The sequence below is a fragment of the Sorex fumeus genome, unplaced genomic scaffold, assembly GCF_029834395.1.
Source record: "Sorex fumeus unplaced genomic scaffold, SorFum_2.1 ptg000061l, whole genome shotgun sequence".
NCBI lineage: Eukaryota > Metazoa > Chordata > Mammalia > Eulipotyphla > Soricidae > Sorex > Sorex fumeus.
The window spans coordinates 55,882,317-55,908,632 of NW_026606118.1; the positions used below are offsets into that span (position 1 = coordinate 55,882,317).

General features: G+C 42.1%; 2 protein-coding genes and 1 long non-coding RNA gene across 5 annotated transcripts in view; 1 reads left to right on the forward strand and 2 right to left on the reverse strand.

Annotated features, from left to right (window-relative positions):
• The window catches only part of SUPT3H (SPT3 homolog, SAGA and STAGA complex component), a 468,323-nt gene that overhangs the window by 392,699 nt on the left and 49,308 nt on the right, over positions 1-26,316 (forward strand). The window lies entirely within an intron of this gene.
• On the reverse strand, positions 840-3,420 carry LOC130034428 (uncharacterized). Its single transcript, XM_056125946.1, has 2 exons — positions 3,294-3,420; positions 840-2,489 (listed from the first exon to the last, which is right to left on the reverse strand). The coding sequence occupies exons 1-2, from the start codon at positions 3,324-3,326 to the stop codon at positions 1,413-1,415; spliced, it is 1,110 nt and encodes a 369-aa protein (XP_055981921.1). The 5' UTR covers positions 3,327-3,420; the 3' UTR covers positions 840-1,412.
• Positions 6,306-10,339, reverse strand: LOC130034429 (uncharacterized). The gene is made up of 2 exons (XR_008794133.1): positions 10,194-10,339; positions 6,306-6,606 (listed from the first exon to the last, which is right to left on the reverse strand). It is a non-coding gene; the product is annotated as an uncharacterized LOC130034429 (long non-coding RNA).

A 26,316-nucleotide genomic window follows, 5' to 3' on the forward strand; every position in this document is an offset into this window, starting at 1 on the left:
AAAAAATGAGAGTGGCATATGAATGAAATTTTCTCCCGGTATTTTCTAATGAAAATTATGTACCGTAAAATACATAGACCTACAGAAAAGTGGATGGAAGTTTGTAACGAGAGATCAGGAATGATACTATGCTAGATAAGGCTCTTTGCCTTGCTCGTGTCCAGGTTCAATTCTTGACACTTCATTTGGTCCTCAAGCCACACCAAGAGTCATCCCTCAACACAGAGCTAGGAGTTAGCCCTGAGAACTCCAGTGAAGCCTCAAAAAAAGAAAAGTAGTTTAAATTAACATCTATATACGCAGTACCTAACTCCACAGTTACTGTTTTGCTTTACTTGTCTATTTCCAAACATATCGGCTCTATTCATCTGTCAGCTGTCTTTTCTTTATGCCTGTCAAATTAAGTTGCAGGCGTCAGTACTTACGCATGTATATTAGGTAAAGCTCATATTTTAGGGTAAAATTTCATACAATGAAATACTTAGTTGCACTATTCTGATGAAATTCCATTAGTTAACCATGGCACAGCGTTAGGGCTTCTGTCCTGTGCACAGCCAGCCTGGCAGAGCCAGGTTCGATTCCTCCACCCCTCTCAGCCTGGCAAGCTACCGAGAGTTTTCAATATGCCAAACACAGTAACAAGAAGTCTCACAATGGAGACATTACTGGGCCCGCTCGAGCAAATCGATGAACAATGGGAGGACAGTGTTTGTGTTTGTGTTTGAGAAAAGGACCACTTGCCTTGGAAGCTATTTATTTATATGCTAGTTCTTGAAAGCATCATTTTTAAAATTACTTCAAAGGAGAACACTGGACAACGGGGAAATAAAAGTGTTTCAAGATTTTTATTTTATTTTAGCTTTTATTATATTTTGGGGAACATTGGTTAGAATAGTGTTAAAGCTTATGTTACTGATGTGTATAGTTTCTACGACCACCAAAGTGCCCAAGAACCTCCACCATAGTGCCTGTATCATCTTTTATGTGATCTTCATCATCCTCCTGCGCCACCTTGACCCCCCACTGCTTGGTAATCAGTTTCATAATCCAGGGCCAAAGGTTTTTTCATTGTTCAGCACTATCAGTTCCCTTCTTTTGTCTCTTTATATTACACAGATGAAGGCGATTATCAAGTATTTGTGCTCCTTCTGGCTTAGTTCATTTAGCAGAATACCCTGCACTTACGTCTGCATTTCAGCATTGTTTCATCTTTTCTTACAAATTACAACTTCTTTATTCCTCTGTCCTCAGACACCTCCTGACTATTAGACTAAGTGCTGCAGTGAAAAAAAATAAAAAAGAGATGTGCATTTATCTTGTTGAATTAATGTTTGTGTGTTTAGTGGGTAAATGCCATGAAGTGGAATTGCTGGGTCATGTGGGATTTCTGTTCTTACTTTTTCCTTACTTACTCAGTCCTCGTCAGAGCTGCTCTCTGAGTCCTCATATAGATAGCGCATGTAGGCTGCAACAGTGTCATCATAGAGACTCAGCAACATGGACCCTTGGTCACACTTACAGGTGCGGACGCAGACTTTCTTGGGCATGGCCAAACAGACTTTGAGGGCTTCCTTGGTGATGTGGAACAGCTCATAGGGGGTGGCACACTGGATGAGCAGCGTCCTGAAGTCAGAGGTGCGGCCCAAGCCGGTGACGGGCTCCGCCAACGGTCTCTGAGGCAGCATCCAGGTGTCACGCAGCGAACGGAGGGCATTGCTGGTCATCTCCTTCACCGTGGCCCGATTGTGGTCTCTGGGCGGTGTGTGATGCAAATTGAACACGGTCGAGAAGGACACGTTGGGAAAGGTGGCGAGTTTGTGCAGAAAGGCATCCATCCGTTCCTGGACATCGTGTCCCCGGGTGAAGTGCAGCAACAGAAAGACTTTGGTGACTTCGCCAGCGTCGCAATAGGCGGTCACCTGGGACAGGACTTTGTGAGGGTGAGGGATCTTGAAGGGGAGATTCTTGTACTCCAGGGGGCGCCCTTGGGGGTTGTACAAGTGGCTAGGGTTTCTGGGGCGTTTCCTCTTGACCTTCCCAAAGAAGGGATCAAAGACTTTCTTGGTGGTGCCGGCGTGTTTGCCCTCCTGCCGAGGAGAAGACAGGGAGGACTTGAAGGGCAGCGGCAGCGGCTTGATGTGCTGGGACTTGTGCACAGGGCGGCTCAAGGTCGATTGCCCATCCAGCAGTGAGGAGGGCAGGTGCTTGGAGCTGCCAGGGTGTGCCTCGTCATCCTTGTTGTCCTCGGAGCCGCTAGAGTCGGGCGACGTGTCCAGGTGGCACTCCGGGGCAGCCTCAGGGTAGGTGGCTGGGGGCGTGAGGTGGGCATGCTTGCCCTTGCCTTTGTCCTGGCCGTGTCTCCCCTCGGTGCTGGAATGGTCCGAGTCCTCCTCGTCTGAGGCAAGCCGTGGCCTTTTGATGGGTACGAGGAGACAGACTTCACAGCACTCCTCCTCACACGGTGCACGGGCCTGCAGGGACATGGGAGTCTGTGGAGAAGAGAGAAGAAGCAGAAGTGGCGAGGGCAGCTCCATCTGGAAGCTGGGCATGGGCGGGGGACTCAGTCGCAGTTGAGCTGTTGGACTAGGAGTCACTTGAGGCGGACTAGCTGACAGTCGGTCATCTTGCAGTCAGGTGACAGTGATAGTACTTGATCTGTCTCACCTCCCACCAGGCCTGGCGGGTGGCATGTGTAAACCAGCGCATCAATTGGCGCATGTGAACACACACTCACAGAGAAACAGGTGCCCACAGCATACCTTCAGTTTACTTCAAATTTTCCCTCTCTTGAACAGACATAGAAAGATTGCACTTATCTGTAGAATATATAGTAACAGAATAGGAGACTAACACCCAAGAGTAGTAGAGATAAGGACCAGGAGGTTTGCCCTACGGCTTGGAAGCTGGCCTCACATGCTAGGGGGAAAGGCACCTCAAATAGAGAAGGGAACACCAAGTAAAGGGTCCTGGGAGGACCGGTCTGGTTGGGGGCTGCCGAAAATAGACTATAGACCGAACACAATGGCCAGTCACTCAATACCTCTGTTGCAAACCACAACACCCAAAAGGAGAGCGAGAAAAAAAAGGGAATGCCCTGCCACAGAGGCAGGTGTGGAAGGGAATAGGGTGGGTGTGGGTGGGAGAGATACTGGGATCATTGGTGGTCAAGAATGGGCACTAGTGGAGGGATGGGTACCCAATCATTATATGACTGAAATGCAAACATGAAAGTTTGTAAGTATGTAACAGTACCTCATGGTGATTCACTAATAAAAAAAAAATTCCCCTCTTACCTTTGTTGAAGACCAAACAGGAAGTACGTCCATGAACACATGGGTATTCTATCAGTCAATTCAGAAGTCTGGGGGTGTCTCTGGACTCAGTCCACACTCTGAAGCAGATGCAGATGGGTCTCCGAGACGTCCTTTGGGCTGAAAGCAGCACTCAATGACTGACAATCCTGTTTATATATCTGAGTGCCAGGACCACCCCTGATTGATTCAGCCAATAAGAAATGGGCCCTGCCCACAATTTCCACATCATTTTGACGGTGTGACCTTGGTCCAGGTCAAGAGCCCCTCCCAAAATGGACATGGTTTCCGGTCACCTTGGGGGTTGATCTTGGCCAAAGTCATGCGGTAAGAAAGGACGGTCCCGTAAACGAGAACGGACCGTCCCGGACAACGGTGCCGTTCTTTTTAACGGCATGAACCTGGCCAAGGTCAAAGGGCCCTGGCCATAGGGGAGCGATTTCCGGCCACCTTGAGCTTTGCCCTTGGCCAAGGCCTTACCGTCAAAAAGGACGGCTCCGTAACCCAGGATGGACCGTCCTGGACAACGGTGCCGTTCTTTTTGACGGTGTGACCTGGCCAAGGTCAAAGCTCAAGGTAACCGGAAATCGCTCCCCCATGGCCGGGGCCCTTTGACCTTGGCCAGGGTCATGCCGTTAAAAAGAACGGCACCGTTGTCCGGGACGGTCCGTTCTCGTTTACGGGACCGTCCTTTCTTACCGCATGACTTTGGCCAAGATCAACCCCCAAGGTGACCGGAAACCATGTCCATTTTGGGAGGGGCTCTTGACCTGGACCAAGGTCACACCGTCAAAATGATGTGGAAATTGTGGGCAGGGCCCATTTCTGATTGGCTGAATCAATCAGGGGTGGTGCTGGCACTCAGATATTTAAACAGGATTGTCAGTCATTGAGTGCTGCTTTCAGCCCGACGGACCTCTCAGAGACCCATCTGGATCTGCTCCAGAGCGTGGACTGAATCCAGAGACGTCCCCAGACTTCTGAATTGACTGATAAAACACCCAGGTACTTCCTGTTTAGTCTTCAACGAAGGTAAGAGAGGGGATTTTTTTTTATTAGTGAATCACCTTGAGGTATTGTTACATACTTACCTGGACCAAGGTCACACCATGACCTTAGTCAAGATCAAGTGCCCCACCCACCCAATAGGGGTATGGTTTCAAGTGATCTTTGCAGTGTGACCTTGACCAAGGTCAAGGGGGCATGATCTCTAGGTCACCTTGAGGTTGATCTTGCCAAGGTCATACCATCAGAAAGGACAGCACTATAATTCAGATCGGTGTCCTGACCAGAGTTCCTTTAGAAATCTTGCCTCATTCAGTGCAGCTAGTTGAACATCAGCCGGAGAGAGGGAATGAGAGCTGAAAGATGGGGTAGGCGGGACTGTATGAAACATACAGCAAGTTTATTATAACCCAAGCTGGTTTATGTAGTCTTAGCAACGATCATCAGGTTTAAAAAGCTATGTAAACAACATTAATTAGGCTGTTCAAGCAACTTTATTTTTGCCAACATTACTTGTTTTTCGGTTCCTTATCTCACATCTTGAGAAACAAGGAATCAGGCCCAAGGCGGATACGAGCCAGCCTTCCCTTCAGCCTTCTCTCAAGTCCAGTCACCAGAGCATGGTGGCCCTTCGACCTCCTTTCTAGGCTGGCTGCCAGAGCATGGTGGCCCTTTAGCCACCTGTTAAGGTCAGCTGTCAGGACATGGCTCGCCAAGTTTCTCCACACCCAGTCCCTGTTTACAGGGACAGTGGCAGGGAGTGTCTAGGCCCATCCCCAAATTCTCCCCCTTTCCTTTCTCAAAGCTGGATGTGCTGTCCAGTCCTAAGCTGCAGCGCATATATGTGAAACCATAATCTTTGAACATTAAAAATGACATCTTTTAAACAAAGTATAACAATAAACAAAATGCAAGAAAATAATCACAACATTGCCCAATCCTATCAATAAGTATACATTTTAAATTTATAACTTTTAAAAAGCTTGCAAAAAATCAGTCATTATGCCCTCCTCATTTTTTGATATATCAAGAATCTCTTGGTGCAATTGTAATAAATATAAGCTAGTATTTGCGTAATCCCAAAGACCAAGCACATGATTCTTAATTTTTTTCCCCAGGATATTGAGCATCATATTTTTTATGAGTAACACAAATTAATATTTTTTATAACCTTTGAGGCTTGTTTTAGCTTTCAACACAAGCACTTCATCTCCAGTGAGTCGTACTGTATCCCATGGTATGGTAAGCCTTTCCTCCAGTTTTCTATGTTTTTCTGTATTCCCGATGCCTTGCCAATAGTTCTACTTAAAAGACTGACACAACGGTAGGGCGTTTGCCTTGCACGCAGCCAATATGGCCGACCCGAGTTCGATTCCTCCGCCCCTCTTGGAGAGCCCGGCAAGCTACCGAGAGTATCTCACCCACACGGCAGAGCCTGGCAAGATGCCCGTGATGTATTCGATATGCCAAACACAGTAACAACAAGTCTCACGATGGAGACGTTTCTGGGCCCGCTCGAACAAATCGAAGAACAATGGGAGGACCGTGACCGTGAAAAGACTGACAATATGAGCTGTCTGTACCTCTCTTGCTCTAGAGCACTTATTCTAGCAATAAGTATGTTGGTAAACCTTCTTTCCCTACTTAATACTTTGGTAATGTCCTTCCACAATTGTATCCCACTCTCATCCACACAACCCTCAGATAGTGGGGATGAACAGAAAAGCTGGTTGATGGACAAACAGAACTCGATTCTCAGGCTCTTTGCCTGTAATGCAATTAGTCAAGGTACAATTTTGAGCACTATTCCATCAATGATACTGATATTGACCTTACCAATCATTATGCCCTAAAGGAACACATGCTTTTAGAGATCCTCCAAACCAATGCTCAGTCCCATTATCAGATACCTGGACATTGACATCGCCCTGCCTATTTGGTTCAAAGTTGTCCCGATGTCAGTACAAGAAGAATTATCTTAGTCATGACCAATGTCCACATGTTTTATTGCAGTCCTTCAGCAAAATGCAGTCCTTCCCTCAAGGGAAGTCAGTCATCCAAAAGTAGCCACTGCCAAACTGTCCATTTCCTCGGAGATGCCAAAGAGACCCATGTGATGTCTTTGTTCTTATAGACGGTTGCATTCTGGCTCGCAATGAGGCCAGGTAGGCATCCTGTGGTAGCACTCTGTGTCCTGGTTTCTTGGTCAACTTCCTCAAAGGTCTTTTCCTTTTCCTTCTCTACTGGCCAGACAAGTCTCTCCAGAATCCATCTTGCTTCATGTGAGGACCTAGAAAATATACAAACATGTTCTCTGCCCCAGGTTAGCAGTAGGTCAGGGCCATTCCATTGATTAGTTATAGGATCCTTCCAGAGGACCTCAGGCATTTGACATTGACCCAGAGAGTGTTTCTAGAATTTATCTAATGGTGATAGGCCATTTTGATCCAAATTTAAAATACTCAGGGTTAAAAAGGCATGATTTAGCAGGTTTTGTAGCGTAGGCCTATAATTCACCATTTTCCCCTTTTTTCTTTTTAATTTTTGTAACGTAATCTTGAGAGAGCAATTGGCACGCTCGACAATTGCTTGTCCTTGAGGATTATAAGGAATACGGGCAATATGTATGGTACCAAAGATTTCACAAAATTTTGCAAATGCTTAATTTAAATAACCAGGACCATTATCTGCCTTATATTGTGGTATACTCTATGGAGTAGAGTAAGTCAAAATGAGCTAAGCCTTTGGTTATATTTCTTAATAACTGGTAAAATAGCATGTAACTCAGCAAATTGCACAGCTCCTTCTTTTGTTGGGAAGACATGAGTGGCCCCATCAATGGTATACGCAGCATAACCATTAGAAAAGGCATCAGTTAAAAACAGCTAAAGCCTGAGGCAAAGGATCATTAACAAATATTTTTGGAAAGATATAGGAGGTTCACAATGAAAATTGAAGCAACTTATCAGCAGGATTATGATTATCAATAACTCCAGCAAAAAAAAAATGCGAAAGCCCACGTCTCAGATGTTTGAAACAACCAATCAACTTCCTGTTTTGTATAGAGAACAATAATTGTAGCAGGATCTTTACCAAAAAGTAATTGACTTCTACTCCTGTCCTTACGGATTAAGAGTACACAGACCTTGGAGTATGAGAGAAGAGACTTACTAGGGGTGGCAGGCAGATGGAGCCATTCAGCAGTAGGCATATATTGAGATTTAGTATTAAGTATGCACAGAAAAAATGGCCAAAAGTAGTCAAGAAATTTTAATTGTGCCATCAGAATGGCAACTTCTACTTTTTAAAGTGCCTGTGTGTCCACAGCAGTCAGTCAGCGTGGGAAAGTGGGATCAGCTTCCCCTTTCAAAATCTTGAATAGAGGTTTAAGATCTCCTGTAGTCAATTTTAGAGATGGCCTAATCCAATTAATATCTCCGAGGAGCTTCTGAAAATCATTAAGGAATCTGTACTAATTTGTAGTTTTTGTGGGATGATAACATCTTGCAATAACCGATATCCTAAATATTCAAAAGGAGCCTGCCGCCGAATTTTTTCAGGAGCAATGTATACATGCTGCATTAGCTCTTGCTTTAATAACTAATAGACCTTAACAAGTGCATTGAGCAGCTATAAGTATGTCATCCATATAATGTATAATAGTTATTTCCTGCGAAGCATCCCGCACAGGTCTAATAGCGGCAGCTACATACTTTTGGCACAAAGTAGGACTATTTTTCGTGCCCTGAGGCAGGACTACCCACTGATATCTTATAGTTCTAGGGTTAACTAAAATTAGGACTAAGAACACTAAAAGCAAATCGCTTACTATCAGCTTCAGTCAGAGGAATAATATAAAAGCAATCTTTTAATGGCAGTGAGGCAGGGTAAGTCAAGTTGCAGAGTAATAATTATCAGTTTCTCCAGAAAAGAACAAAAAAAATACTAGAGCTCATGATTTCAAACTGTAGGAAAACACGGATAAAAGAGGGTTAGAATGCTCACAACATGCATATATTTCATTTACTTACATATTCCTTCAGTCTTTGCCCAGTTCATCACTCCCAGTGGACTATATTCTATAGTTCATTTATTTAATGACTTTAAACTCAATTTTTTAATTTTTTTCAGTTCACAACTCAAATAGCTATATATGCAGGTTAAGCCTGTATTTTTAGACAGTCCTTGAAATTAATATAGAGGAAGGAACAAAATTTTGGATTGTCTATATTTATCTTAGTATGAAGGTCAAATATTCCTTCTAGTTTTCTTTTTTTACTTCCTGTTTTCTTTCATAATTCTTGAAACAAAACTCTCTTGCCAGAATACCTGAAACTTTAAATTCTTTTTTTTACCACAAATACATAATTTGTTTTTCTGGATATATTCTATTTAAAAAGGCATTCAAAAACTTTTAACTCCTAGATATTGACTTCTTCAAAACTGAAATCAGCAAGGTTGTGAGTTATCATTCTCAGCTCTAATTGGCCTCAGCTGAGAAAAGGCAGCAGGAGGAAGGGCAGCTGCTTCTATTCAGCTGCAAAGTAAAACCGAAGAGGCCTTGAATTTAAAGTGACTCACCTTTATTCCTTCAGCAAGAAGACTTGAGACTGGTCTGAAATGTCAGCGGGAAAACCTGATGTCCTTAAAACTTTCACAAAGGCACAATGCTGTAGCTTCAGGTTATCAGGCTGACACCTGAGATCAACCCATTATTACTTCTTGCTAAATGTTTACCAAAAGTTTCAGAGATCAGGGGCTGGAAAGATAGCACAGTGGGTAGGTCCTTTGCCTTGCATGAGGCCGACCCAGGTTTAATTCCAGTATGGTCCTGCGAGTACCGCCAGGCATAATTCCTGAGTGCAGAGCCAGGAGTAACCCCTGTGTGTCGCAGGGTGTGACCCAAAAAGAAAAAAAAGGAAAAAGTTTTAGAGATCAAATAAAACATGGATAGGGTGGGTACGTTTTGCGACCAATTTTATAACTTTGGCTGTTTTTAGGTACCACAATTATTGTAATTCACATTTTAGCAGTCCAATGCAGATGTAAACAGATATACAGATATTAGCATATTAGTGTAAGAAAACATTTGAAGTGTTATGTTTATGGAAACATAAGAAAACTTTAGTGGCTTCTGTGCCTCTATTGTTGAGTAAAGTGGCCTAATCTTAATCTTTTATTAAAATTGTCTGAGGCTTATAATAAAGCCTTGCATACTGTGAACTCTAATTTTACTTTAGTTTAAGGCTCTAATTCAGCAGTTTTTTTCTAGATAATACAGATTCTGTAGCTCAAAAGAATTTCAACTGTTAATATACATCAGTAAGAAATTTTAGATTGAGAACTAAATTTCTCTGTAGGCTCAGTATCCTGCTGAGAAATCTTTTTTTAAACCTGGTCAGCAAGTCCCAAAGACACCTAGAGTTTTTAAATTGTGGAGTTGCATGTCACTCCGACCGCTTGTGAAAATGCTGCTTGTCCAGGTTTAAGGATTTCTACTTCTGATTTTAACCTAACTCTAATATTTGAGTACTCAACACAGACGGACAGACAACAAGACAACAAACATCACATATACATGTGCGCACATATATACTTGATTTGTCAATCTGACCTTTCAAGAATGGCAGGAAGAAAGCTGATGGACTGAGAAAGGAAGGGGCATTCCCCAGGGCAAAAATTAACCCTGTCAGCCCATTGGGATTGCCTCTGTTTCTCAGCCTGTGTCCTGCTTGTAAATTGGGTCAAGAGAGCACTCTTGATAATAGAAAGCCAGCAAAATAAATGATGACAAAGTTGTTGGAAACTTAAGGTGGTCAGATGTTAAAATGTACACAATACCCCAGAACTCTTTAAATTTCTCTGTAAATTACTCACAACTCGTCTCTTCTTGCTGGGGGCTCTTCATGGACTCCCTCGTGCTCTGGTCCCTGTTCAGGCGCCACTTGCCGACCTACGAAGCTAGTTGAACATCAGCCAGAGAGAGGGAATGAGAGCTGAAAGACAGGGTAGGGAGGACTGTATGAAACATACAGCCAGTTTATTATAATCCAAACTGGTTTATATAGTCTTATTTTAGCAATGATCAGCAGGTTTAAAAAGCTGTGTAAACAATATTAATTAGGCTGCGCAAGCAACTTTATTTTGCCAACATTACTTGTTTTTCGGTTCCTTATCTCAGCTCTTGAGAAACAGGGAATCAGGCCCAAGCCTCCACTCAAGTCCAGCCTCCAGAGCATGGTGGCCCTTTGACCTTTCCAGGCTGGCCGCCAGAGCATGGTGGCCCTTCAGCCACCTGTCAAAGTCGGCTGTCAGGACATGGCTCGCTCTCACGCCAAGTTTCTCCACACCTAGTAACTAGTCCCTGTTTACAGGGACAGAGGCAGGGAGTGTTTAGGCCCATCCTCAACAAAATCTAATATGAATTTTATGTCATTTCCCTTGTATTTAAGATGTTGCTTCTCCTTCAGTGCTTGAAGGAGTCTCTCTCTCTTTCTCTCTCTCTCTCTCTCTCTCTCTCTCTCTCTCTCTCATTTCTGATATTTTTATTATGATGTGTCTTTGGTGTTATTTTATTAGCATTTACTTTGGTACATATTCTTTGCACCTGTTGGATCTTTGTACACATATTCCTCCTAAGGCTAGGGAAGATCTCAGCTATTATCTCTTCTCCATTCAGTCATCTTCTCTCCTCTTTTTCTGGAATTCCTATGATTTGCAGATTGTTCCTCTTTTATGGACAACATTTCATAAAATATCTGAAATTTTCTTCACTCTTTTAAAATCTCTTTCTATTGCTTCTTCTTTAATACTGATGTCTGTGCCATTCCCTTAAGGTCAACAACTCAATTTTCAGTTTCTTCCAGTCTACTCTTGAGTCCTGTTACTGTATTCTGTAACTCCTTTGATTCTGTTTCAATGAATTTTTCTTCGAATTTATTGAATCACTCTTCAGTGAACTCCTCAGTTCAGTGAACGTCAGAATTGTTTCTCTAAAATTATAAGCTTGCCATGTTGAAAGTTCTGGTGTACTTGAGGGCTTTCCTGGAGTTCTTTCCCTATCTGTTGATGCTGCTGGATTTCTTTATTTTTTTCATTATCCTTGGTGCTTCATGGGAATTCAGTGTGGGACTCTTGAATTGCAGCTTTTCTGAGCAGTTATCCAGCGTTCCCAATTATAATACTGAGCTAGTGCCTGTGACTCTTCTGACTTCTTGCCTTCATAAATGCTTGCAAAATCAACCTGGTTTCTGTGTTTCTGAGTTGTGTGCACCCAGGTAACACTGGGATTGTGTACCCAAGCCTTATTTTTCCTACAGTACAAAGGTCTGGCTGACCTGACTTCTAAACTAAGGCCGCTGGTGTCTAGCACGTGATCTGGGACTCAGTCTAACTAGTGTGGGCCATGTCTGGTCACTTGTACCTAATCAATCACAGCTCTTCAACAAGCTAATCTTTGTAGGTTCAGGGTTTTGTTTGTTTTTCCCATTTGTCGGGACCGTTTCAGGATGGTTGCTCCAGCCATAGCCTGATGGGAAGGGCTTACTTCCTGGGGGTCTGGTAGCCCCCATGCCTCTGCACTAGCAGGTCCCAGTTGCTTTTTCAGGAGTGACCGTTCCCAGAATAGTTTGGGGCAACTGTTCCCCATCTCTGTTGTAGAGTGATATTCCTAATCTCATCCCGACACTGTGGGTAATAGGCGCAAAAATGAATCTTTTTGTATCTGTTGCATTAGGATTTTTCCTCCTTTGGTTGGAGGATTAGTCTGGTTTGCAGTCTTTGGGTGAGTGTCTTATGGTTCTGATCTGGCTCCAACTACAAGACTGTGGATTGTTCCACAGTTGGAACCTGAAAGTTGGGGCCTCTCGGGGCAGAGCTGAGGCTATGCAGTCAAGACAGAGCCAAGATGATAAGCCTATGTCCGTCTTTTGGGTGGTACTCCCCTCCAGAGTGACTGCTCCCAGCCCAGGTCGGCTGTGACCTACCAATCTCTGTTGGCTTTAAGAAGTCCTGAGACTTTGCAGCTCCTGAGATCCAATCTAGAAATGAAATATGTGAAAGGCATCCTCTGATATACAGATAGATTCAGCACAAGTCTGTCTGTTATGGGGGTGAGAGGAAGCTGTCAGCTCAGATGCAAGCCCATGGAAGTGGAGGCTGCAACCCTCTGGGTTTAGGTTTCCTGGGGAGAGGCAGGTCCCTGCTTGCATCCAGAGCAATAGCCCACAGTTCTGTGCTGCCAGGATCTGGGTCAGTTTTCAGCCTCGAAAGCCCCAGGATAAAGTCAATATCAGCCCTTTGTACTCAGCTTCCTCCTGCCCATCCTCTTGGCTCTATCCTGACACCTGCATAGCCTCAACTATGCCCTGAGAGGCCCCAACCTTCAGGTTCCAACTGTGGGACAATCCATAGTCGTGTAGTAGGAGCCAGATTAGAATCACAGGACGCTCACCCAGAGACTGCAAACCAGACTAAAGCTCCAGCCAAAGGAGAAGAAAACCTAGTGCAACAGATACAAAAAGAGGTTGGCAATTTCTCTCAGGTACTAGGCTTGTCTTTCCGATTCCTGTCCCTGCTTCTCCCCTGTCCCCTCTCAAAGGAAATACTCCTTAACTTTGAAGGTCCATAGTTCAGCCTTCCACGTGGTTGAATCTCCTTGAAGTGATGGAGAAAATTCTCTAGTGGATTTTCTCAACAAGACCCCTTGCAGGATGCTGGGCTTTGTTCAGTTTTTATGGATTCTCTAGGTGGATGTGGCAGGACCTCTGACAGAAAAATTGCTTGACTCTACCCTCAAAACTTTTTTTTTTAATTTAAAGCAAATTAAGTGGCTGGAGAAAGACTAACTGTAGGCATTTGGGTAAAGGTAAAGGTACAGGCCCTCCCATTGTTCATCAATTTGCTCGAGCGGGCCCAGTAACGTCTCCATTGGAGATTTTGTTGTTACTGTGTTTGGCATATCGAATACGTCACGGGGAGCTTGCCAGGCTCTGCCGTGCGGGCGAGATACTCTCGGTAGCTTGCCGGGCTCTCCGAGAGGGGCGGAGGAATCGAACTCGGGTCAGCCATGTTGGCTGCGTGCAAGGCAAACGCCCTACCGCTGTGCTATCGCTCTAGCCCTGCATTTGGGTACTTTGTACAAATATAAAGAATTATCTTTCTTGCTTTGCTTTGTAAATTTGAGAGCCGGGAGGTAAGAGGGAAATGTACTTTTTCTTCCCCACTCTCATCTCTAGAAATACTTCCTCAAGTAGTGGAGGTTCCTGACATAAGGTTGATACCTTGTGAAAGTTACAGGCCAATGAGTGAAAATGAATGCGTAATTATTATTAACAGACCTGGGGTTCTTGCTAGGGACTTCTTAACTGGAGTTTGAAATCATTATGACATTTTCTCATGTATTATATACCATATTTTCCGAAAATGATATTTGTGTTTTGGTAAACAGACACACTAGAGTTTTCTGAACATAGAATATTTGTCAACATACCTCTAATCCCTAAATTATAGAAGAGTTGCAATTTAAAGTCTCTCTGAATTCACTGCAGATTTAGCCATTTTTAGTGGTTTATATCTCAGCTCTTGGTTCTCTGCTCAGAATTTGCCCCCACCTTTTATTTGGTTTAGGGTAACACCTGACTTCTCAGGGCTTATTCCTGGCTTTGCACTCAGAGATCACTTCTGGCTGGACTTGGGGAGCCATATAGAGCACCAGAGATCAAACTTGGGGTGGCCGCATGCAAGGCAATCGCCCTTCTGTTGTACTATCACCCTGACCCCAAGCTTGCTCCTTTCTTAATGAGTCACCTCACATGTAGCAACATCCATGGTCAATTTTCTCTAATTCTCGAAACTGGAAGAAATTGTTTGTACAGGCATCATTTAGTTTTAAAAGAAACTTTTTGCTATTGCCGCAGTCCCTGGAATGTGATAGACTCTTTGTTTTCCTAAGCAGGCAATCTTGCAAGAGTTTTTTGTTTTGTTTTGTTTTGTTTTTTGCTTTTTGGGTCACACCTGGCCATGCTCAGGGGTTACTCCTGGCTCATGCACTCAGGAATTACTCCTGGCGGTGCTCAGGGGACCATATGGGATGCTGGGAATCGAACCTGGGTCGGCCATGTTGGCTGTGTGCAAGGCAAAGGCCCTACCCACTGTGCTATCGCTCCAGCCCCTTGCGGGAGTTTTCTTTTTTTTTTTTTAAGGTGGATTTTGAATATTGAGAAATGTTTAGTTTTATTATTTCAAGAAATGCTAGCAATGGTGTGCCTTTTGAAGCACAGCTTCCTTACCCACAAGGACACAAAAACTCATCAGCACTCTTCATCCCACTGTTGATGATAAATGCTGTGGAAATGGATATTAGAAACATCCATTTGGTACTTTGATTCAGAGTGACAGAGGGGAGGCAAAATCGGCAGGGCACCTACCATCTGCAGCAGTACAGATACCAAAGAGTCATTCATTATCGAAGCTCAGCCCGGAGCAGTTGCATGGGGATTAAGGAAAATAGCTCTCAGTCTGCGTTTGGAGACCTTAACCAAGAAATAGCATTAGAAATCTCTGAAGTGACTAGAAAGAAAAGTGTCCTGTCAACTAAAAGTAAATACAAGGAAAGGTTAGATGTTGTTGCTGTGGTCAAGAACAAAAATACAGGCAATGATAAGGAGCTCCAAAAGAGGAGATACGATTGGGAGTCTATGTATGGGAACCCCATGGCAGAAATGACACCTGACAGAATCCTAGCAGCAAATTCCCAGTGGGCATGGATGGTGAGAAAGGTTGGTGGTCTAGTCAGTGGCTGAACAGTCAGTGGGATGAATGACTGAGAGAAAGACAGGACAGGGCTGAGCAGAAAGAGTTACCTCCTTCCAAATAGTCATCTCGTCACCCTGAAAGATGGAGGCCCTATGACACAGCCCATCAAGCCATGCCAGTTGATGACATCATCCTCAAAAGACTCAAATGGATGGTTTCATCCGTAGAATTTTTTTTTCTTTAAGAAGTATAATTATTGGGGCAAGAGAAACTGTTTTCAACTTGGTTTTTAAATTTTACTTTACATTTTCCTGGGGTTTGGTTCTATTTGCTTCCAGCATGGTCCAAATACCTACTTCAAAGCAAACATTCTAACAAGAACTTGTTAAAAGGAAGGGAAACCAGCTCCTGTGGCTTCTGGTACACGAGCTATGGAGGCACTCACAGAACCACGTTTGTGAGTTGAGTGTAAATGAATCCGAAACCTACAAATTAGATTTCCCTTGAAATACACATGGGTTTAAAACCTTAACGGGAAAAGAACTTGGCAAATCAAATCTGACCATATTCAGTAAAACCTCACTAATTTGCACTAATGACCAAGAGATCCATTGAGAATTACTGAATTTTTGTGACTATGTCAGCATGGGAACAAATACCAAAATAGGGGTGAAGGGGTGAGGGGCATGGAAGGAGAGTGGGAGGGGTGAAAAAAAATCAAAGTTCCAGCATCAAACAAACATACTTTCTGGTACAATGAAGAATGTATTTGAACGGTTACTGGAATGAAACCCAATAGCTTAATGAGTGCCTTGCTGTGGTGTGCCTGCCTGCCGGGGAGGTAGCCATGTCATACAGCCTGCCTAAGCCAACGGCTAATGTGCACTTAGGTAAAGAGGCCTCTGCTTTATTGAAAGTTGAGGGGGGTTGTGGTTTTCGCAAGGGTGTGAACCAATGAGAGTCTACCATGTGTCATGCAAGTTCGTTGTGGTCTTACATATGCAGGCTGTGATTATAAATCAGCATTGGGGGTGGGATTGCGTATTACCAATTTTTTTTTAATGAACTTGCTAGAAGAGGTAGCAAGGAAAGTTAGAATTCCAACTGGCATAATGGTCATTAGATGTTGGTGAATCACATTTGTAGAAGATGTTTAAATGGTTCTACATTGAAGGTTATTTGGTAGGCTTATTATGACATGACTTTAATTGATCATCAGAATTGTATCTTCATTCATGAACAACTTTCTGAAAGGGTATTTGAGTAGTGGCCCAGTTTTTAGTAAATATAGTGACTGTTTTTAATTTATTTCATGTTAGAAATAGTATACTTTTTCCTGTTATTATTTTAACAATGTAGTCAGCGTGGTGATGCTCCCTGGCACTTTCCTTCCTTGATAGCTATACGTGCCTAAGATTCTTTCTAACTGAGGACTAATTCTTAACTAAATGTGCTGTTCTTCTGATTTAAGAACAACTCCTAATCATAATTTCTGCTTATACCAATTTCAGTCTCCTTCCTACTTGCTTTTCTGAGAGTTCATGTTTTGCCAGCTGAAGAATAGTTTAGAACTTCCACACAAGCAGCCTGGAAGGCTGTAGGGAATAATAAATGTGTGTGGCCAGAGCTCTCTCTAGGACTCACGGTCTTGTTTCAGGTCCTGTGGTGGTGTTCTGGAGCAGAAGAGAAACTTTCATAACCCACTAGTGCAGAAAAAGATTGAACCTCATTTAACATCCGCTAAAGCCTTCTGCTTTCATCATTTTTAATCTTTTTTTTTTACTTTGAACTCCTCAATTAAGCAATAAAACACAATTCATGCAGACTTAGCGCCATCTCCCCACCATCTTAGCCAGGAGAAACGAAGGAAATTTAAGGAGATTTTTCACTGGCATCCACAGAGGAACTGCACCAAAACTTCCTAACCCTCCAGTTTCGTCCACACGACTCAGGTGGATGATCTGCTTTTTGTTTTGCTATGGTTTGGTTAGGGGGCCACACCTGTCAGTGCTTCAGGAGTTACTCTTTGCTGTGCTCTCTGAGGTCACACTTGGCAGACTCAGAGACCGTGTGAAATGCTGGGGATCAAATCAGGATCTTGCAAGGCAAGCATCTTATGCACTGTACTGTTTCTCCAGCTCCTGATTGACTTGCTTTTAATAAACATGGGAATACTGGTGGAAGAAAGTTGACACTGATGGTAGGATTGGTGCTAGAATTTTATATGCCTAAAACTCAGCTACCAATAACTTTGTAGATTACGGTTCTTTAACTTTAAATACTTTTTTTTATTTAAAAATAGAAATCCCAAGCCAGTTATTTTTGTTCTTACGTTTAAAAAGGTGTGTAGTTTAATTTCCTTTAACTGTATTAGACCTGTTTCTGAGGGGAAAAAACTTAAGGCTTGGCCAAGGAGGAGTCCTGAACTCCCCTTTCTCGTCACAAGTTATCTCCTTTCTTCTTCCTCTTTTACAAGTATATTCTGCTGTCCATGAGAGTTCAGGTAATATTAATGACCCCGCCTGTTTAGAACAGAACACTCCAGAAGGTTGGAGAATGTTGTCGTCATTAGGTCTTTACCTAATACAGATATATATTAGCTTACAAGGCTAATATATATCTATCACATATATATATATATATATATATATATATATATCACAGGTAGCTTACAAGGCTTTGCTGTATGGGCGAGATACTCTCGGTAGCTTGCTGGGCTCTCCAATACATTAAAGTATTCTGAAAATATATATCTGTATTTTTAAATATTTTTAAGTGATGTTCTACATCACTTGGCTCATAACAGTCTCTTCTAATAGTCTTTTTTGTTTTTCTTGTATTGTTTTTTAGTCTTTGTTGTTGTTGTTGTTTTTGGCTTTGGGGTCACACCCAGCTGTGCTCAGGGCTTATTGCAGTCTAAGGTGCCCGGAAATCGAACCTTGATTTTCTGTCTGCAAGGCAATCACCAAACTGGCTGTCCTATCTCTTGGGGCTCACTCTTCTAGCTTCCTGCCACTTCTCATCCTCTTGCTCATTTTTGGTGCATTCACGCTGGCATTTCTTATCGCTCAGATACATCAATAAACTTCTTACCTCAGAGCGTTCCCATCTCTGCTGATCATCTTTGTTCACATAGCCACATGACTTATTCCCACGTCTCCTATTGATGCCCCTGATCAAATGTTCTCCAAACCCTTTCAATTAATGGCAACTCCATCCCTTCAACAGTTTCCCATTGCTTTCCCTTTCCCCAATTTAACTCTTATAGCAATTGCCACCCATCCAAATTTGTTTGTTGTCTATTTCTCCCACAAATATATGTCTGTTGAGGACAGGGAGTTGACCTTTTTTGTTCTGAACAACTAGAAACATAGGAACTTGTTAAATGATTACTGAATGGTTAGATGAAAATTATCTTATAGATACATTAAAGTAGCACTGTAGTACTGTCCTCCCGTTGTTCATCGATTTGCTTGAGCTGGCCCAGTAATGTTTCCATTTTGAGACTTGTTACTGTGTTTGGCATATTGAATATGTCACAGGTAGCTTACAAGGCTTTGCTGTATGGGCGAGATACTCTCGGTAGCTTGCTGGGCTCTCCAATAAATTAAAGTATTCTGAAAATATATATCTGTATTTTTAAATACAGATACATTAAAATATTCTACAGATAAATTATACAGATACATTAAAATATTCTACAAGGATATATATAAATGTCACAATTATATATATATAGATATACATAGATATATATGGCCTTTCTATGGTTAGCTTTATTGTTTTGTTTTTATTTTTCCTTTTCTCTTTATAATTTTTTGAAGTATTTAAAAGGTGTATTGTTCTCTCTAATTAAACTTTCCAATTGCTTCAGAACAGGTTATTATACAGCCAAGTCCTTGAGATTCACTTCCTTATCAAAGAATTAAGATTTTCGTGATAAGATAATACATCTTCAAAAAGATAAACTGCATCAGCAGAACTTTTTCAGAATTTTTGAAATTAATTATTTTGGTCACATTCAAGGTTTTTTTTTTCTTCCAATAGGTCTTCATGGAACTTTTATTTATTTGCTTTTTATTGAATCACCATAGGATACAGTTACCAAGCTTTCGTGGTTGAGTTTTAGTCATATAATGGTTCAAATACCATCATCCCACCAGTGCACATTTTCCACCACCAATACCTCCAGTATCCTTCCCATCCTCCCATCCCATCCCAGCCCATGCCTCCATGGCTGGCACCTTCCTTCTTACTCTCTCTCTACTTTTCGGTATTATGTTTTGCAGTATGGATACTAAGAGGCCATCATGTTTGGTTCTTAGTCCGCTTTCAGCACACATCTCCCATCCCAAGCAATCCCTCCAGCCATCGTTGACTTAATGGTCCCTTCTCCATCCCAACTTCCTTTTTCCCCAGCACATGAGGCAGGCTTCCAAACCATGGTGCGATCCTCCTGGCTCTTGTCTCTACTATCCTTGGGTGTTAGTCTCACATTATGTTATCTAACAGCTCCAGAGTATTCCATTGTGGAGATGTACCAAAGTTCCTTTAACCAGTCATCCATTCTTGGGCACTCAGGTTGTTTCCAGATTCTGGCTATTGTGAACAGTGCTGTAATAAACATACAGGTTCAGATGTCATTTCTACTGTGCTCTTTTGTATCCCCAGGATATATTCCCAGAAGTGGTATTGCGGGGTCATATAGAAACTCAGTTTCTAGTTTTTGAGAAATGTTCGTATTGTTTGATTTTCATGGAACTTTTAGACATCAGTATTTTAACAAATATAAAAATGAAGGGTCTTGACATGTAAGACATCTAGTCATAAGACACTACAGAATTCTCTTCCTTCAACAGAATGGTATTTAATTGATGACCCATTACTAATGTAGGAGCAGATAGAGATTATGTCACTGAGTCTAGGATTCAGAGAAGGCTTTATAGATGTGAGAAAGCCAGAACTGAATCTTGAACATTAGGAAGAGGCTAGCCTAGTCAAGATGAAAGAGATGCCAAGGAGAATTCCATGGTATGAAAGAGCGTTATGTGGTCAGAAATTGCCAAACTCTGAGATTACTAAAGCATGAAGTATATCTGGTGGGAAATGGCTGTAAAAGGGATGTAAAGAAATTGGAGGTTAAGTCATGTACAACACCATTTTAGAATTCTGTCTTAATCCTTGGTAGGATGTTGTCTGCAAAAGGTTTTTGAGCTAGAACATGAGCACTAGAGTTAGGAAGAACATTGTATACTTTTGATTTTTCACTAGTTTTTCAACTCTACTGCGTAAGTTGGTTCCTCATACAAGACCTTCATTTTAGTGCAATATCAAAATCAGATCAAAGAAGTACTGCCCAGTAAGGGTTGGGAAGACAATTGTCAGAGTGTGGTCTCTCCCTTATATTTCCCCTAGCCTTTTTAAAAATTAATTTGTCTTTTAAAATTTAGTATTTTAGTATTGATTGAGCGTCTATGATTTTCAGTACTATTAATGATGACTTCTTCTGCACTTGTGTCATAGATAGCACAGCAGGTAGGGCATTTTCCATTGCATGCAGCCGACCCATGTTTGATTCCTCCTCCCCTCTCGGAGAGCCTGGCAAACTACCAAGAGTATCCCGCCCACATAGCAGAGCCTGGCAATCTCCCCATGGCATTTTCCATATGCCAAAAGCAATAACAGCAATTCTCACAATGGAGATGTTAGTGGTGCCCGCTCGAGCAAATCGATGAACAATGGGAAGACAGTGCTACAGTGCTTCTTCACATGATGCCAACACCATACCTGTCACCAGTGTTCCAAGCCTGTTTGGTCAATCCCAGGCTCCTTCATTGCAGGGCCTCCTGAGAGCACTTTTTTAAAATAACTCTTTTCATTCATAGACGACAAAGCTGTGATCATGAAAGTTAAGTGACTTTTTTGTCATTTTTGCTTTGGGTGGTGGCCTCCCCAGTGGTGCTGGGAGACACCAAAGCTGTTCCTGGCAATGCTGGGGATTGAACCTAGAACCCTATGCTTGCCAGACTTGTGCGTTGTCCCTTCGAGCCATCTCCCCAACATCCCCAAGTTAAGTTTCTCAATTAGTTGATAGCAGAGCACAGAACAGAACCAGATCTCTTCATTCCCTGTTTAGTGCCTTTTCTTCTTAAGCATAGCATCATTAGGGGAAAAAAAAGTTTCGTTTTTATTTCCTAACACAAAATCCTCACTCCCATTAGACACATGCAGCAGATGAGTTTAGTTTTTAATCATTCATCAAGTTAGAATTTACAAGTCTATATTTAATGCATTACTATTAATCTTTAGGTATTTCTAACGTATTCTTTCAGAATTGGATTCTAGTTCAGATACTTTCCTTTGCCTTTTTTTTTTTAAACTAAAAGTACCAACTTATTACTCAACTTGAATTTTTAGGAATTAGATACACAGGGAGTTTTCTGTTCAGGTCTCTTTTTTAATGGAATCCCTTCCCATTAAGTTTGATAGCGCCTGGGTTTACTGACCCTGTCTAAATAGTATATCACGGCTACAGCCTGTTATAATGGCAAAAGCAGTGGAATAAGAGTCAGGAGACCTGGTTCTACTCCCAGTCCAGCCATTAACTGGCTGAATAACATTTGGAAAAGTCACTCAAGCTCAACTGTACAATGAGAAGGTTGAACTAAATTACCTCAAAGGCCCATTGCAGTCCTACAGTCTGTGATTCTAATTACAGCGTATGTTGTGTTTTATCTTTGAGAGCGTTGACATTTTATAGGCTGTCATAAGCACTCATTTTTGGTGGTCCTAATGACTCTAGATAGTTCAGTACATGAAGCAGTTGAATTTTTTGTTGTTGTTCTAGGCTACACCCAGAGGTACTCAGAGGTCAGTCCTGGCGGTGTTCGGGGGATCAGGTAGTGCCAGTGATTGATCCAGGCCTCTAGCATGCAGAATGTGAACACTGGCTCTTTGAGTTATCTCCCAGACCCCAAGCAGTTACATTTCAACATCCGGAGAGAAATCAGCATTTGCTCATCAGGGCAAAGGCTGTTTGCTAATGAAATGCATTACTTCAGTTGCACCACATTCCCAGTTTCAGAATTTGAGTAACCACTGAAATTCTCATACTACATTCCCCAAAACTTCATCAGTGGACAGCTCAGCCTTAGCCAACCCTAAGAGATAAGGGGATATTTATGAAGCTTATGGGTATGTCAGTGAAAACCGTGGCATAGAAACTCTAGGAGCTCGGAATTGTAGAAATCCTTCTGAGTGCTTTTCTGAACTCCGTCCTCTGCATTTTATTTGATCCCCGTCTCATTTTTCTGCAGAAGCCCTTCCTCAATATGCTATTTAAAGTACTTCACATCAAACCCTATTACTTTGAGTATAAGTGTGATATAACAAACAATGACATTATTATATTGTAAGAACGAGAAACAGGGAGTGAGTTATAAAGCAGAACATTTTTATTTACACAGCAGTGTTTTAATAACCAGCAAAATTTTGGAAGAGAACTAGAAAAATAGTTAAAAGATAAATGGACTTATGTTTCAATGTTATGATTTTTCACATACACTAAAGTTCATTTTCACTTCCCCCACCCCACCCCAATCCTTGAATTTCGGACAGGATCCTGGGAGAGTTGTTGGCATCCTTTGGTCAACACATTTGTCAGAGTATTTTCTTTTTTTCAATGTCCTTCTATGGTTCTATTAAGCAATACCCTCATTAGCAACACATTCTGAGTGGTATAGTATGATAGCTTTACTACAAAGGGGTTCTGTATTTCAGTTGCCAGGATATAACACTCTTATGACAGGGGAGGAAAAGAAAACTTGCTGTGAAGGGAAAGCTTAGACATTATTTACTCTAAATATTGGAGCTTTCCATTCGAAAGTTTACAGAGGCAAAAGAATTGTTGAATTTGGAGATTTTGAAATTAAAATCTCCGGCAAACTCAAAAACTATTTTCATCTTGAAAACAAGTCATATTCCCTCCCGCGAGCATTTGCCCTAGATAGCTTTGGATTCGCCTGTAAGTTATTTTTATCACAAATACCTTTCACTGGGAGACAGTATCACCCTCTTCTGGAGTGAAACAAACAAAACATTCTGGTTCTGGGCAGCGCAACTTAGAACAGACTGTCAGTTGTATTGAGTTAGGTGGACTTTTTTTAAAATACTTTTTTTTTTTTAGCCTCTTTTATATCAAGTCTAATTTTTAGGCTACGTCAGGTTAGAGCAGTGGCAAACTCTGAAAGGCCCCATCCAAATCAAGCCTGGCACTATTCCAGAAGTGCTAGGAACTGACAAATTTAAATCATTTTTAACTTCAACTTCTTTTCTTCTACCTTTGGCTTTATGTCATCAGGTATGAATTAAAACTCTGGAAAAACATGGTATTGCTGATTTTACCTCTTTGGGACCTTCAACTTGGTCTGCATAGGCAGAATGTATTTTTAAAAATGTTAATTGTTCAGAGAAGGGTTTATAGGGCAGAAAGATCATTAATCTCAAACTACTATAGAAGCGAGGCTCTGCTGACACAGTTTAATAGAATTCTGTGATGGGGCCAGAATGATAGTACAGGGGTTAGTGTACACAGTCAACCCAAGTTCGATCCCCGGCATCCACCTCTTAGGCGTTCAAGCCCCACCAGGAATGAACCCTGATCACAGAGGAGTAAGCCCTGAGCACTGCTAAGAATTCAATGTGTAAATGCTTTCTTGAATCCTTATCCATGTATTTGTCACTGTGTAGTATTACAGTAAGTGGGAACATCATGTTTTTCTCTAGCTTCTTGGTGATTTGGGTAGGGCACAGTGAGAAAAAAAAGTAAACCATAGCTAAATTTGGTGCATTTTGTTTATTTTGTCTTGGGGCCACACCCAGCAGTGCTCAGGATTTATTCCTGGCTCTGTGTTCAGTTATTACTCCTGGCAGGCTCAGGGGGCAACATAGGGTGCCAGGGATGGAACCCAGGTCAGTCATATGCCAGGCAGGCACCTTTCCCACTGTAATATCACTCCAGGACTTACTTCCTCGGGTTGAAACATGAAATGACCATATTTGTAAGTCAAAAACCACTTGAATGTCAAAAGTTTCATGTTTCAACCTAAAAATCATTATTTTGGTCTCTTACCAATTAACCGTTTCCCTTTGTTCATTTTTGCTACCAGCATGCCAGCTAAATTCACTTAAATTTACAATTCACTTCCCCCCCCCCCCAAAAAAAGCATCTCAGAAAGATCCAGAAGGCTCTCTGAGCCTCAGTTTCTTCCCTGGAAAATGGACATGCAGTGATATCTGTCTTGTAGGGGTACTGTGAAAAGTAAATGAAAAAGCCTTTGAATAGTTCTGGGCGCATGAAAAATGCACAGCAGATCCCATGTATAGCATTGTCATTATTATTGGCATCTTGCTAATTTGTTATTTTAACAAATATAGTATTGGTATCCAACTCCATGGTGGAGTGAGAATCAGCAAATTTGGGGATATGGAGATTTCCTTCCCTAAAACACAAGAAAATCTGGGAGGGTGGTGAGTGTGTCGTAATTGCCGTTTTAGGTGCTGTGGGCACACAAAACATTGTTTTGTCTAAACATTGGAGAAGGCTTCTAACATTAGTGAAGTATCATCTAACCTAAAATCTAAAGTACTAATGGAAGCAGCCAAGCTGGGGAGGGGTGGGGTGAGGGCAGAGAGAGGGAGGGAGGGAACTGGGGAAAAAAAGTCCGTCCCATCAGCCTGAGTATAGATGCCTAAGGAAGAGAGTGTGATGTGTTGTGACACCTGCAAGTAGTTAAATGGGGCAGGATCAGGAGTCGAAAGTGAAGTCACTCCTTCCCCCCTGTTTCGCACTTGTTACCCCATACATCAACAGGTTTCATCTGTTGTCACTAATGCAGACATGTATATGATTTCTACCAACACACGCCATTGCCAGTTGCATGTTCAGGGAGTTTGGAAGTTGCTTTCCAAGGGATTTTAACTCTGTTTTTGTCCTGACTGTAAGTGAAAGGTACTTTTGTATGGGAAAGGTAGGAATATGGACTTTTTAAAAAGATGGCCCCAGAACATTTGTTAAGAAAGGATTTACAAGGGAATCCTGCTCTCAAATGTCACATAATAATAGTGAAAGTAGTATGATCTAGAAGCTGAGTGCCTCTTTATCTGAATAGTCAAAGAATACATTTTTTTAAAAAAATCAAACCAGTTTATATATTGAACTAAATATGATTTTCAGAAATTGATCTCAGTATGGCTGGAGCGATAGCACAGCGGTACGGCGTTTGCCTTGCACACAGCCAACATGGCCGACCCGAGTTCGATTCCTCTGCCCCTCTCGGAGAGCCCAGCAAGCTACCGAGAGTATCTTGCCCACATGGCAGAGCCTGGCAAGCCACCCGTGATGTATTTGATATGCCAAACACAGTAACAACAAAGTCTCCAATGGAGACGTTACTGGGCTTGCTTGAGCAAATTGATGAACAACGGGAGGACAGTGACAGTGACAGTGACTTGATCTCAGTTGTACAGGGATAGAACTCAAGAATGTGAGTCCCTGAGTTGATCCCCAGCATAACTCTCCAAGCGCCGTTGGGTTTAACTGGTGGCCCACAGCACCTCCTCGTGGAGCACTAAAACTGACACCTATGTCAACAGGTCAGCGGTGCTGGGGATAGCCCCTGCCTCATGTCCCCAACTCTGCTGGAATCGGACTATTTAGAAAATAATAATAAACTTGACTGACCTGGATTTTCCCCCATAAGGCAAAGTAAACCAGTCAGTGTATAAAGATTACCGAGACCAGACTCCTCCCTGAAACGGTGCTCCCCAAACAGAACATCACTTTTTTTTAACAAACCTTAAATGAGTTCTAGTGGGGGGGGGTGGGGGGGGGGGGAGGCTCCTACTTTTGTCCCTTTACAAAGGGTGAACTTGCTTGCCCATTATGGTGTTTCAGTTTAATAAAAACATTATAAATGATGCCTTGCATCCTACTATAGAGGAAGATTGTTTTGTTTTTTAGGGTGAGCTTTAGAGAAATAAATGTCAGCGAAATAAAAAATAAAATTTTCCGATTAATTTTCCATTAGGTTCTGAATAGTTAATAACAGGATATTGTTTCTTTGAATCTAAAAAGATGCTCGTGTTTTGAGGTTAGTTTATGATAAAGATAATTGATTGAATTGAAATGTATATCTTTCTTCAATATAAAGCACACCTAATTCTATACTCATAAATGCTAAAGTTC